Genomic DNA, 14,032 nt, shown 5'->3' on the forward strand with positions numbered 1-14,032 from the left:
TAGCTTTGAAAGGAGAAAAAATATTTTTGTATAAAGGAAAAGAAAGGAACTAGCAATGGATGCAAGAGGTCTCCTTCATAAATAATGTACCTTGAAGGAGTAAAAAAAATACCTTTAGGATGATAACAACAGGTAAAATCTCTGTATATAGAAAGTTTTTAGATAAGCTATGAGCTGTTGGGGACAAAAAGGAAATGAAAATACACTCTAGTATAAATGAAAATTGGAGATTCCTAACCTGTGGTCCATGGACTTGTTTCTAAAAAATATTTTGTTGAATGCATTTCCAAATATTTGGTTTCCTTTGTAATTCTATTTTAAAAACTTATTCTGAAAATGGGTCCATAGACTTCACTGGACAGCCAAAGTGACCCCTGACATTTAGGCTTTAAACATTTTGGAAAGGGGTTAGAGTGATGGCTATTTTGTATGTGAATAGTTATTTAATGGTTTAAAAGGGGAGACATTTTCATTCTATTGATTAAAAAGCTGATGAAATTTAAGTGCCATAATGAAACAGTCTGAAGAATGGTTGGAGTCAAAGAGGATTATGTTTTGTCAGCTAATTAATCCCTTTTGTTTGAACATTTCCTATCTCTATCCTTCATGCATATAATTCACTGTTAGGATGGTACCGTCTGTTGCATTTAACTACTTAAAATTTTAAAATATGAAAAATCAAATAAATGTTACATGAAGATGAAAAAATCAATTAAGGACTATTTGTTTCTTAGGAGAGATTTTACTGTATAGTACAAGATGAGTTAGTGAGTACTGGAAGTTACTGATTTGAGCTTTTTCACTTGTTTATTTCGAGCTTTATTGAGGGGTTTGGGTTTTATAAGATTATTCACATAGAAAAATTAACAATATGGAAATAAGATTTGTGTAATAATACATATAGAACTCAGATAAAATCTGAGAGGGGGAGGAATAAAAGGGAGACAATTTGGATTATAATTTTGGGAAATTTATTACTTGTAATTGGTAAGTAATTTCAAAAAATAAAGTAACACGTTTAGTTCATTACATTTAAAAAGAAAATTATACATGAGTCTGGCAATTTCATGTACAACATTGTTAGCAACTAGAGCTGATTTGCTTTGGAGGAAATGATACTATGTTTTAAGAGGAGCATGTAATGTCCCAGGGAATGAATATCTGACTGGGCTCCTTTGCATGGAGCCATGTAGATTTGCTTGGGAGTTGTCTGGTTTAGTGGGAACTGTTAGCTAAATTAAAGAGAGCAACACTCCCTCATAAACCTTTTAGAGGTGATTAAAAATAAAGAGTTCCTAATGCTGTCAACTTGAAAGAGGAAGAGAATTTGCCTCATTGGATAAGTTAACAAAAAAGCAGCTTCAAGGGTGCAAATATTCTTTAATGGTCTCATGACATCCAGATGCTTAAAAGTTGCGAATCACTTCAAGCATATGGGTTTCCCTGTAAGACTTGCCCACTTTCCACCACAGATAATGAGTGCATGCATTGATGATCCAAAGATTTAGGTATATAATGATAGTACATGTAAAAGTGATAGTAGCGAGGGAGGAGAAAAGAAAATATGTAAGAGGGAATAATTGGAAGCAAAAATCAAACTTAAACTTCAGAGCATAGAATCTAAAGGAGATTTTTTAAAAAGTGGAAACCATCCCTTCCTGATTAAGAGAAATGCAAATTAAAACAACTCTGAGGTACCACCTCACACCTAGCAGATTAGCCAATATGACAGCAAAGGAAAGTGATAAATGTTGGAGGGGATGTGACAAAATTGGGGCATTAATGCATTGCTGGTGGAGCTGTGAATTGATCCAATCATTCTGGGGGGCAATTTAGAACTATGCACAGAGGGCTTTAAATGAATGCCTGGTCTTTGATCTAGCAATAGCACTGCTCGGTTTGTACCCCCAAAAAAATAATGAGGAAAAAGACTGTGCAAAAAATATTTATAGCCACCACTCTTTGTGGTGGCAAAAAATTGGAAAATGGGTGGGGGTGGAGGGATGTCCATTGATTGGTTACTATTGTGCTGAAAGGAATAATGAACTGAAGGAATTCCATGTGAACTGGAACAAACTCAAGGAATTGATGCAGAGTGAAAGGAGAAGAACTAGGAGAAAATTATACAGAGACTGATACACTGTGGCACAATTGTATGTAATGGACTTCTCTACTATCAGCAATGCAGTGATCCAGGAAAATTCTGAGGGACTCATGAGAAAGAACACTATCCACATCCAGAGAAAGAACTGTGGGAGCAGAAACTAAGAAGAAAACATATGCTTGAACATGTAGTTTGATATGGATATGATTAGGGTTTTGATGTTAAAAGCTCACTCTATTGCAAATATGAATAACAGAAATAGGTTTTGAACAATGATACATGTATCACCCAGTAAAACTGCTTGTAGGCTTTGTGAGGAGGAGGAGGGAGCAGGAGGGGGGAATTATGAATCATGTAATCATGAAAAAATATTCTAAATAAAAATAAACAACTAAAAAGTGAAAATCAAGGGAGGAGGAGTGGTCATCAGTTGGAGAAAGGCTGAAGAAATTATGATATATGGATTTAAGGTAATATTACTGCACTCTTAGAAAGAACAAGGGATGATTTTCAGAGAAACATGAGAAAACATACGAATTTATTTTATAGGGTGAACGGCGCAGAGGTAAGGGAACAATTTAGAAAATCAATTTTGAAAGCCTTGAAAACTCTTGATTAAAGCAATACTTCACCAGGAAACTATGATGAAGCATGTTACTTTATAGTAAAAATGTAATGGATCCAAAGCAGTGGACGCTGCCATACATAGTCACAGAGTGGATTTACTTGCGATGGCTATACTTATCTATTACAATGGGTTTTTGTCTTCTTTTTATGGTTTGCAGGTGATGGGGAGGGAAGGGCTTAGCAATTGTGACCAAAAAGGGATCACTGAAAAACTTTTTCAATGCATAAAAAATACAGAAATTCACTATTAAATGCAATGAGGTCAGCTTTAAAGATATGCTGTGATTGTTAAGAATATATCATATACATTTAAAAAGTAAGCTATGGGGCACTGAGATTCAAAACTTCATAACTTACTTTAATATATTATGGAAAAATACTTGCTTTTACTTGAGTGTTTGATCAGTTCAGAAAATTGTTAAAAAAAAAACAAGTGCTTGTCTGAAAAGATTTGCAATAATTGTTATAATACTCAAAATTATTCTAAACTGTTCCACTGTCACACAGAACTTTAAAAGTCCGAATAACACTGCAGATGATCTAATCCAAAATCCTTAGGAGAAAATGATGACCAAAGATAATAAATGACTTGTCCAGGGTTACAGTTGGACCTAGAATTAAGATTAAATTCCAGGCAAAGAAAGGAAAAATATAGGAGAAAAGCAGGCAGGCAGGCAGGAGCATTTATTAAACATCTACTATGTGCCAATTAAGCATATACTATGTATGTGCCAGGACTCTGTGTTAAGTGCTTCAGAAATATTATTTCATTTAATCCTCACAACTTTGAAAGTTTAGGTGCTAATATCATTCCCATTTTACAACAGAAGAAACTGAGGCAGAGAAGACTTGTGATTTGAATTAATCATTAGTCAATAAATCAAGGTTTCTTATTTTGTTCTGGTGTGGAAGAGGCATGAAGAAAGAGAGGATTTACAAGATAAGACAAGAAAGAAACAAAGCTGGGGACTTGATCTGTCAATCAAGGTGTTCATTCCAAAATGGAATGTTCCCAGGAGAGGCAGTTGGAGCTGGTGAGGGGACTACTCTTCTCTGGCTTTCTGATGAAAAATACTGGCTTTTTCTGATCAAGGCAGATAGAGACCTTTGGGGTTTTGACAAGTTCTGGACTTGAATTACTCAAGCAGAAATTATCTGACTGAAGAAGGAAGAAGATTTAACAGTTGTCCTCCATCTCTCTGGCTGTCTCAGAATCACAGCTGTGACTGGAGTGACATTTCCCAAAACCCTCATAACCCTTCCTTGTAGATTAGGGACAAGCCTCATCCCTCTCACCTCAATTCCCATCCTGTCCTATCTTTCCCAATAAACCTCCTTACCTGAGAAAGAGATCAAGAGTATCTTCTCTAAATCTCACAGTTCACCTTTGAGTTACATAGAAAGGTGGCTGACCAACAGGGGGGAGAGGAAAGGGGGCAAGAAGGCATGGGTGGAAAACTGGAAGGTGAAGGGTGGCATTGAGGGAGGAAGAGGGTAGGGAATATCTTGATTTGTTAGCTATTAGTGATCAATAGGCAGTTCCAGAGTAATCCCCTCTAGCAGTATCTATCTCTCCAGCAGCATCTCTCATCTATCTCCATTATAACTAGGCAGCCTCAGGTGTCCCCTAGCAGCTCTCTAGGTCTGCCAGTATATCCATTTACCACAACCAGAAATAGTTCCACACAGATTGTCTCTTGTAACTAGAAATAATTACACAGACCATCATTTTTATTACACTGGTTAATGTACAATTCAAATACTCTACTAGTATATTTTTACATTTTACCTTTGTTGGGAAAGGGAATTTTGAAGATTCAGCTGTATTGGGTGTATGGATTGCTGTTAAGGGTGGAGGCCATGAATGGGTCATTTCCTACAAAAAAATTAGAAAAGAAAAATATTTATAAACAAAACATTTCCCAGTATTTTATTTAGTTCACTTAAAATTAATGTGCAAGGAAAGCAGTCCTACTGTTAGAAAAAATGTTAACTGACAGGTTATGATCCATTTCCTTTTTTTAAAAAAAAGGTTATCAACCATATATACAAAAGTTGGACATCTTCAGAATAAATGCCTAAAAGTTAGTTAAGTGGAGAAAAAATGAGAATGTTGTTAAAATCACATGTACCTTAAACTCACAAAAGTCTCTAAATCCTATGAAAAAAGATTTATGTTTTAAAATGCCCATATTCAAATAGCTGCACTGATAATCTACTGAACCACAAACCAAAGAATCAAGACATAATACTAACTGAAGCTTACTATATTATCAGGCAGGATACATTCTGTTTTGTTATTGTACTTCCAGGAAATCTTAAAGTTGAAATAGCAAAACTTTCCTGTTTAAACGCAAAAAAAAAAATCGGCTATCATTTTAACTTGCTTAGTTTTAACGTATCTGACATTTCCCTAATATACATTAGCACACAATCTAATTCTTTTGTATTACTTAACAACAAAAAATATTGATTTCAATTATATTCATACTCAGAAAAGATTTCTGTGATAATCCAAGTACATCTTTTCCCTAAATTATATTCTAACTATTTAGTACTTGAACTTAAAATTTAGGTGAGGTTAAAACTTTAACATTAAAATAAATAGGATAAACAATGATAAAAGCTTAGGTTTTTTTAAAGCATTTTGTAAATCTAGTTAGTATGACCCAATTTAGTCATCTGCTTGATTGAGAGCACCACACAGCATGAGAAATGATTTCTTTCAAAATGTTTATCACAGACAGGTGACTCAGTGGATTGAGAGTCAGACCTAGAGACAGGAAGTTCTGGATTCAAACCCTTCCTGGCAGTGTGACTCTGGCAAATTCACTTCACCCCCATTGTCTGATTCTTACTGCTCTTCTGCCTTGGAACCAATGCTTAGCATCAATATGAAGAAGGAAGGTGGTTTTTTGAAGTTACTACAAAGTAGAAACCTAGTTTTCAAAAGTATTTCAGAAGCACTTACTGATTTTTGATGGGATTATTTAAATATTCTATTTCCTCCTGTTAATCAAGGCAGTTTATATTTTTGTAAATATTCATCCATTTTACCTAGATTCTCAGATTCATTGTCATATAACTGGGCAAAACAGTTCCTAATAATTCAAAAGCACCTACTGAGCTAGGTTAGGTGCCCTGCTAGGCTAAGGATTACATATTCAAAGACAAAAAGAAAACAGGCGCTAGCCTCAGAGAATTTAAATTCTATTGGAAGAAAGCTAGTGTACTACAAGTCGATGTGGAGATACAAAGTAACCTGAAGCCTGAGTGTGCCAATAGTTGTGGAAATTGGGAAACGTTTCCTGTGGAAGGCAGCACCTAAGCTGTTCTGAGTGAAGAGAAGACCACTGCAGGCACAGAGGGCTTCTGCTAGGAAGTAAAAAGGTCCTGAACAGCAGAATGCATGAGGGGAAGTTATGTGGGATCAGTCATGGAAGAATGGGCAGAACCACACCGTGGAGGCCTTTAAAAGACAAGTAGAGAGACAGCTAGATGGCTCAGTGGATTGAGAGCCAGGTCTGGGGTTCAAATGTGGCCTCAGATATTTCCCAGCTAGATGACCCTAGAAAAGTCAGGAAATAAAAGGAAAAGGAAAGGGAAAAGGAAAAGGAAAGGGGAGGAAAGGGAAAGAGAAAGGATTGAGAACCAGGTCTGGGGTTCAAATGTGGCCTCAGGTATTTCCTAGCTGGGTGACCCTGGAAAAGTCAGGAAAGGGAAAGGGAAAAGGAGAAAATAAAATTTTAAAGTATTATAATAAAGAAGCAATTTGTGGGCAGCTGGGTGGCTCAGTGAATTGAGAGCCAGGCCTAGACGGCAGGTTCTAGTTTCAAATAAGTTCTCAGACACTTCCTAGTTATGTGGGCACTTTGGGCACATCACTTAATATCCATTATCTAGACCTTGAGGCTCTTCTGCTTTGGAACCCATATACAGTACTGATTACAAGAAGGAAGGTAACTTTTTAAAATTAAAAAAAAAATTTTTTTATTTTAAAGTAGAATTTGAAGTTTATCCTAGAGGGGAAAAGGAAGTGTTAATTGCATTTCTTGTGAAGGGGAAGTGAGCCTTAGGAATATCAATCAATTTAAGCACTGGAGTTAGATATAAAGAAAGGCAAAAGACAAATCTCCCAATCTAATGGGAAAGACAACACAGAAAATAGAGGTAGGGAAGTTATTTCAAAGGGAACAAGGCACACAGATTAAGGAAAACTAAGAAAGGCTTCATGTAGAAAGCAGATCCTTAGTTAAAATTTGAAGGAAGCCAGAGAAGGCAAGAAGGGTCAATTAAAGAAGTCCCAGAGTCCTAGAGATGAAGATTCAAAACTGGGAAACAACACGGAGTCTGGGGATGGGGTGCTTTCAGCAGGAATTGCCAGGAAGCCAGTCAGCTACAGCAATGGTCCAGGGAGGAGGTAATGAGGGTCTGCATCAATGCATTGTATCAAGAAAGAAGGACTAGAGGCAGCTAGGTATCTCAGTGGATTGAGAGTCAGGCCTAGAGATGGGAGGTCCTCATCTGGTCTCAGACACATCCCAACGGTGTAACCCTGGGCAAGTCACTTAACCCCCACTGCCCAGCCCTTACCATTCTTCTGCCTTGGAGCCAATACATAGTATTGACTCCAAGATGGAAGGTAAGGGAGAGAGGGAGGGATGGAAGAAGGGAGGGAGGGAGGGAAGAAAGGAGGGAGGGAGGGAGGGAGGGAGGGAAGAAGAGAGGGAGGGAGGGAGGGAGGAAGGGACGGAGGGAGGGAAGGAGAAAGGGAAGAAGGAAGGAAGGAAGGAAGGAAGGAAGGAAGGAAGGAAGGAAGGAAGGAAGGAAGGAAGGAAGGAAGGAAGGAAGGAAGGAAGGAAGGAAGGAAGGAAGGAAGGAAGAGAAAGAAAGAAAATAAGAAAGCAAGCAGGGAAAAACAGGATCTGCCCGATGATTGTATGGGGGAAGGGTAGGGTGGGGTAAGAGAGTAAGGGAACCAGGAAGATGCATAGATATTCCACCATACTGGAAAGAATGGCATAAAGACTAAAAACAGAGAAACTAAGGTATTATTATAATAGCCCAGGAAAGATCGGATGGCAGCAGCTGTGAGGAGAAAAAAAGGAATGGATAGAAGAGAACTCAAAGGATTTGACAATTGATTAGGTGAGTGGGAAGAGGCTCAAGAAGGTCTCTAAAGAGTAGAACCTGAGTAATTTTAAGAGAAGTGGTACCTAAAACAGAAAGGGAAAAGTTGGGGGGAAAGAGTGAGTCCAGGGAAGAAGATAAGGAGACTGTTTTGGACATCCTGATTTTAAGACCTTTATTGGACAACTAACAGTAATCACTTAGTAGGGAAGAAAAGCAAATCAGGATGTAAATTTATGAATCATTAGAACAGAGATGACTGAATCCATGAAAGTTGAGATCATGAAGAGACTATAGAGGAAAAGGAACCTAACAAAGAGCCCTAAGAAACTCCAAAAAGGTGATCTGGCAAAGTAAGACTTGGAGAGTAATACCAGACAGGAACAGAACAGCGTAATGAAAAGTAAGGGCAGGGAGTCTAATCAAAAGCCACAAAATTGCTGAGAAACATTGGGAATGAGAAAAGGCCATTTGATTAAGAAATCACTGGAAAGTTAGAGTTATGGAAAAGGAGCTGTAGTGGAGTGATGAGTGGGGAGAGTTTTTTTCCAAGAGTTTGGCAATAGTTGTGGGATGATGGGCTGAGGGGGTGGCAATTGATCAAGTGAAGGACTTTTTTAAGGATATGGGAGAAGTGGGTAATAGGGAAAAGCCAGAGGACAAAGAAATTTAAGATTATAAAGGTATTCTAAAGATGATAAATTATTCAACATTTTAAATATCAAAAGAGCTCAGAGGAGAGACAAAGTGTTGGTGTCAAGTTAGAGGTTATCTGTATCAAAGAGAGCTAATACTTCTGAGTCAAGGGACAGGAGAGTAGGGGAAAATGTTTCTGGAATTTGAAGTACAAGAGTAAGTAGGAAACTTCTTACCCTTGGGGTCAATTTTCTTTAGGTAAGTATGGAGAAAAGTACTCTACTGAGTCAAAAAGGTAACGCTGTAGACTTAAGGAGGGATGAAAAATTGGATTGATTTTTGTCTTTTGGGGCAAAAATTCAACTAGAATTCTTGGAAGATATGAAGTAACAGTTAAAAAAAATAAAGTGTTTTAATAAATGAAAAGGTTAGAGGGAAATTTTTTAAAAAGACATGATAAAAAAGAATTAGAAAAGGAAGTAACACTTAGTAAAAAGGAATACAAATCTATACCCAAATAAAAAATGAACTGAAAATTAGAATGAAACCAACAGAAGTCAGTAACTCTATAAATAAACTAAAAATAAAACAACATTAATGACTTTTAAAAGTAGAAGAAATGTAACATCCCATAGCAAAAACAACTGCCCTGGAAAAACAGTGAAGAAAAAAATTAACGAACCATAATATAATATTTATATATAATAGCTGAAAAAATCTTAAAAGGTTTCTTAAATTTCTTAAGAGTATGGGGATACATTTGGAATAGAAAGAAATCACTGGACACTTCCCAGGGGCCTCATAGATCTAGAGCTTCCAAGTCAAAGAAAAAATACTGCCAAGTCAGAAAGAAAGAATTCAAGTACCACATAGTCAGAGTCAGGATCACACATGATTTAGCAGCCACCATTATAAAGGAGCAGAAAACTTGGAATACTATATTTCAGGTGGCAAAGGCCACAGATTTACAGCTTTAAATAACTTTACCCAGCAAAAAATGAATATAATACTACAAGGAAAAACAGACCTTTAATAAAACAGGGGACTTACAAGCATTTCTGAAGTGAAGACTAGAGCTGCAGGGAAACTCTGAAGTCCAAAAAGAGAAGTTAAAAGAAACATAAAACAATAATAATGAGCAGATAAATGACTAAAGAAAGATAAACGGCTTATGTGCTAATAGAGAAGAATGATACATTCCATATCACAATCAGGGATCATAAAGTAAGTCTAATTAGGCAAGGCCTAGGAATGTTTCTGTTATGTTTTGTTGATCTTAAGAGAAGAATGGAAAAAGAAGTGAAGAGGAATAAAATGGTTAGGGAAAATGATCTCATATAATTATGGTTTACAAGAAGACATCTACCCAAACAACAAGGAGGGGGGCAGGGTAATAATAGATACTTGCACTTCACTCTCATCCAAACTGATCAAAGCACTCTCTGTCTATCTGTCTCTCACACACACACTCTCACTCTCATAGACACATGCACAATGTAATTTATAGGGGAAATCACAAAAGGCTCAGTAGAAATGTTTGAGCACAGTTTTGAAGAAACTAGGAATTCATTAAGTATATATGAAGGCAAGAGATGGAACACACACATGTGCACATGCATGTACCCAGCAAACACAATGGGTACAGAAATATATTTAATTCCACAGGGAAACAGGGGATAAAGAGGGAGGGAGAATTAAAGTGAGGGTAGATCAAGGGAGGAATTAGCCCAAAGGAAAACCAACTCTAAAGAAGTAAAAAAATATCTATAGCTCTTTCAAGGTGACAAAGAATGAGAAACCAATTGGGGATTGGATTAAGGATGTAAAGTATATAGCTGTAATGGATTGCCACTCTGTTGTAAGAAACAGTGACAGGAATGGTTTCGGAGAAATATGGGAAGACATTATCTGGTGCCAAATGAAGTCAACGGAAAAAGGAGAGTAATTTGTACAATGAGAACAATATGTTAAAGGCAAACAATTCTGAAAAAAATTATGAAATCTTTTCAGAATTTCAAAAATTCCTTTCCTTGCAGGATCCTGTCATGACTCAGCAGCTGAGGGGAGCAGTGGTGGCAGTTTCCATGCCAGTCGCTCCAAATGCAGAAGTTACGGGAATGGAGAGTTGGAAGAGAGAGGCTAGAGCAAAATTTCTTCTGAGTCAAGAAATGAATAGTTTCCCAAAATTGGGTTTCACCCTTATAGCACCATCCCTAGGAAGATGCACAAGTGTTGCACAGAAGGAATTTGAGAAGCAGAATAAGCACTTGGTAACAGGGCTCTAAAAATTTGGTCCTGGATTCAAATATGGCCTCACACACTTTCTAGCTGTGTGACCCTTGGCAAGTTGGTTAGCCCACATTGCCTAGAACTTAACCATTCTTCTGCCTTGGAACCCATACGCAGAAAAGATTCCAAGATGGAAGGTGAGGGTTTTAAAACAAGCTTTCTGACATGATGAGGCTCAGGAACAGATGGCCATCTCCATCCATGTACATTTCTCTGGGTTTGAGTGAACATCACTAGCACAGTCTGATTATATAAGCTACCTCTTTAGAACAGGAATAGAGGATACAAAGAAAATGTCAGGGATATAAAGACAAAGAATATCAATAGGAATTTATTACTATTTTTTTTAAAGAAGAAAAATACTAATACAGTAGCGAGAAGGTCAGAGGACCAGAATCAGGAGGGAGGATTTGAGGTAGAGTGGAGACTTCACTATATCTGTGTAGTTACATGATCATGGGCAGTCACTTGATAACCCCCTAAACATCAAATTTTCCTTACAAGAGAAGTGAGGACGATACTAGCTCATAGTATTGTTGGGAAGAAAAGACTACAAACAACAAAGTTCTATATAATATGAATTGTTATTGGTAGATGTAGTTTGATTTAAAAAGATGGCAGATTTAGAGCTGGAAGGAAATTTAGAGATCTAGATCATTTTTATTATTTCAAATAGGAGGGAAATAGTTCAAAACTGATAATGATATTAGAAAACAATGGGAAAAAAAGCAGATAGAGCAAAGGAAAAAAAGTTTAAAAAAACTCAAGCCCAGGTAATTGGAGCAAGACCCTCATCTTTCTGAGTTTCAGCTTCCTCATATATGTCATCTCTCTAGTCCTGTGAGTAAGGCTTTTCAGACAAAGAGTAGACCTGTGAAATGGATGATTTATTTTTCTGAGATATCTCTGCCAGGGGACTATTTATCACTTCCATGTGTCCTTTAAAAAAAAACAACCAACTATTTTCTTTCTTTGTTATATTGAAGCTTTCCCCACTATTTTTCAATATTATTATTAGTTTCTAAAGACTTTCCTCCTTGATCCTTCCATGACAAAGAGAGGCTCATCATATAATACATCAAGCCAAATGAATCAACACATTGGTCATATGTGAAAATAAATACTTCATTCTTACTTTACATGAGATATTTATCTCATGTAAAACTAGAGATTTGAAACCCAGACTTCAATCCCCAGAAGTCCTTGGTACTTCCCAGAATTCCCTATAATCTCACCCAGTCTCCACCTGGACGAGATCACAATTTAGTATTTACTGGGCTCTCTGCCTCCCAAGAGTCTCTTCCTCTACTCAGACATTGCAACATGTAGTAAGTAGGCTGTGAATGGACTAATCAGCCCTAGGCACGTGGTTTATTATTTTGTATTTTCTTTATTCTTTGATTTTTAATAATCTTTAATAAACCTCATAAAATATAATACTTTTATTACTAGAAACTAGTATTTAACTTTTACACTTACCCAAGTCTATACCCACACATGTGGGCATACATAAGCTATTTATTAGCACAACGGACTGGAGCTAGAAGACTGGATTCAAAACCCAACTAATACTACCTGGAAGATCAAGGTCATATCACCTGAAGCCAAGAGTGCTGTATTATCAGGCAGAAGAAAATCGGAGTACTCCAAAGAGGACTCTCAAAGGCAGCTGAAAAACCTATAGCCATCTTACTTCAAAAGTGAGCAAGAAAATTAGAAAAGCTTATAGAGAAGATAGTGCTCAAATGGGACTGAAAACTGTTGGCACTTTGGGCACAGACACCAGAGACAATGAAAACCAGCAACAGAATCCCCCAAAATAGAAATTAAGAGCAAAAAAGGCCCCCACCATTCCATTCAAGAATTGTATCCTCCTACATACATTGTACCGTATTGCTTATTTGTTTTGGGATTTGGTTTTGCTTTAAGTTTATAAATCAATCTAAGATATTCTGTTACTTTCAATCAATACACTCGCACTGTGGATCATAGCAAAGAGGAAACAGCTCTCACTTTTGAGTAATGAATCCTTTTGCTATAACTCTGTTTGGCTGGCCCACTTTTTAATGGGATGTGCAGTATGATTTTCTGTTTTTTTTTTCTTTCTAATTAGAATTTTTTAACTTGAGTATATGGGAATCAGTATTTTGAAAGATAAGTTGACAATACCTATTAGCCCTAATAACATTGCATACCCAAAAACATTAGACTATGGAAACCTGCTTGTGGTTAAATATTATGGGACTTTTAACTGATATTTGTGTCTAATTTCAGAAGGAACTGCTAACAAAACACTGCACAGTGCAAAGAAGCACAAGGTCAGGGAGAAGAATAATCCCTGTGGCATTAGTGAGGATCTATGCTATAGCAGTAGGGTTGCAAAGCATGATTGGCAATCTCTGTTTGGCTTTTACTTTGTTTCTTTTTTTTTTATGCATGTATCTCTGTTTGGCTTTCACTTTGGTTCCCTATCTGGGGACTGAAGAAGAAATCAGACGAGGGAATTATATTTCCCATTTACCTCAAGACTTTTGTCCCTTTTTTCTTTTTGTAGTATGTTCTTCTCCCCATTTTTTAAATCTTAGAGTCATGTCCTGACCTAACACAAAGTACCAAATCAGGAAGTAAGGGTGGAAACAAATAAAACAGATGGCAAATAAAGTTTATGGCTACAGGCATATCAAAGACATAAATCCAAAAGAAGAGGGTAATTGTTTGGGCACAAAGACCACAAAAGTCTCTATAAGAAATAATAATATAAAAAAGATTAAAATACTAGTATTTTAAATGAAATTTTAGAGGAAAAAAATTAGAAAGAGGATACATAAGTTCAGAATTGAAGATGCTAAACCTAAAAACAAAAAATAGCTACCCTGAAAATTAGCATTGACCACAAAGAAATCAATGATTCTATGAGCCAACAAGAAATTCTTGGATAAAATAAATTCTGGAAAATTGGCATGACATCTTGTTTTTTGGTGTTGAAACCAGACAGAGCAACAAATGCAAAAGAAGGGGGAACTGAAAATTGAATGCCTTCTATAAAGGAAGGAATTAAGGGGGCAGCTGGGTAGCTCAGTGGATTGAGAAGCAGACCTAGAGCTGAGAGGTCTTAGGTTCAAATCTGGCCTCAGACACTTCCTAACTGTGTGACCCTGAGCAAGTCACTTGATCCCCATTGCCTAGCCCTTACCAGTCTACTACCTTGGATCTAATATGCAGTATTGATTCTAAGGTGGAATGTAA

The 14,032-nt window shown here is 36.8% G+C and overlaps 1 protein-coding gene across 9 annotated transcripts in view; it reads right to left on the reverse strand.

Moving 5' to 3' along the window:
• Positions 1–14,032, reverse strand: part of AFF1 (ALF transcription elongation factor 1) — a 220,283-nt gene that overhangs the window by 56,900 nt on the left and 149,351 nt on the right. For all 9 annotated transcript variants that reach the window (XM_007495930.3, XM_007495928.3, XM_007495927.3 and 6 more), the window contains one exon: positions 4,521–4,607. In XM_007495930.3, coding sequence (XP_007495992.1) covers positions 4,521–4,607 — 87 coding nt within the window. The remainder of the gene's footprint in view (positions 1–4,520; positions 4,608–14,032) is intronic.

Source organism: Monodelphis domestica, chromosome 6, assembly GCF_027887165.1.
Source record: "Monodelphis domestica isolate mMonDom1 chromosome 6, mMonDom1.pri, whole genome shotgun sequence".
NCBI lineage: Eukaryota > Metazoa > Chordata > Mammalia > Didelphimorphia > Didelphidae > Monodelphis > Monodelphis domestica.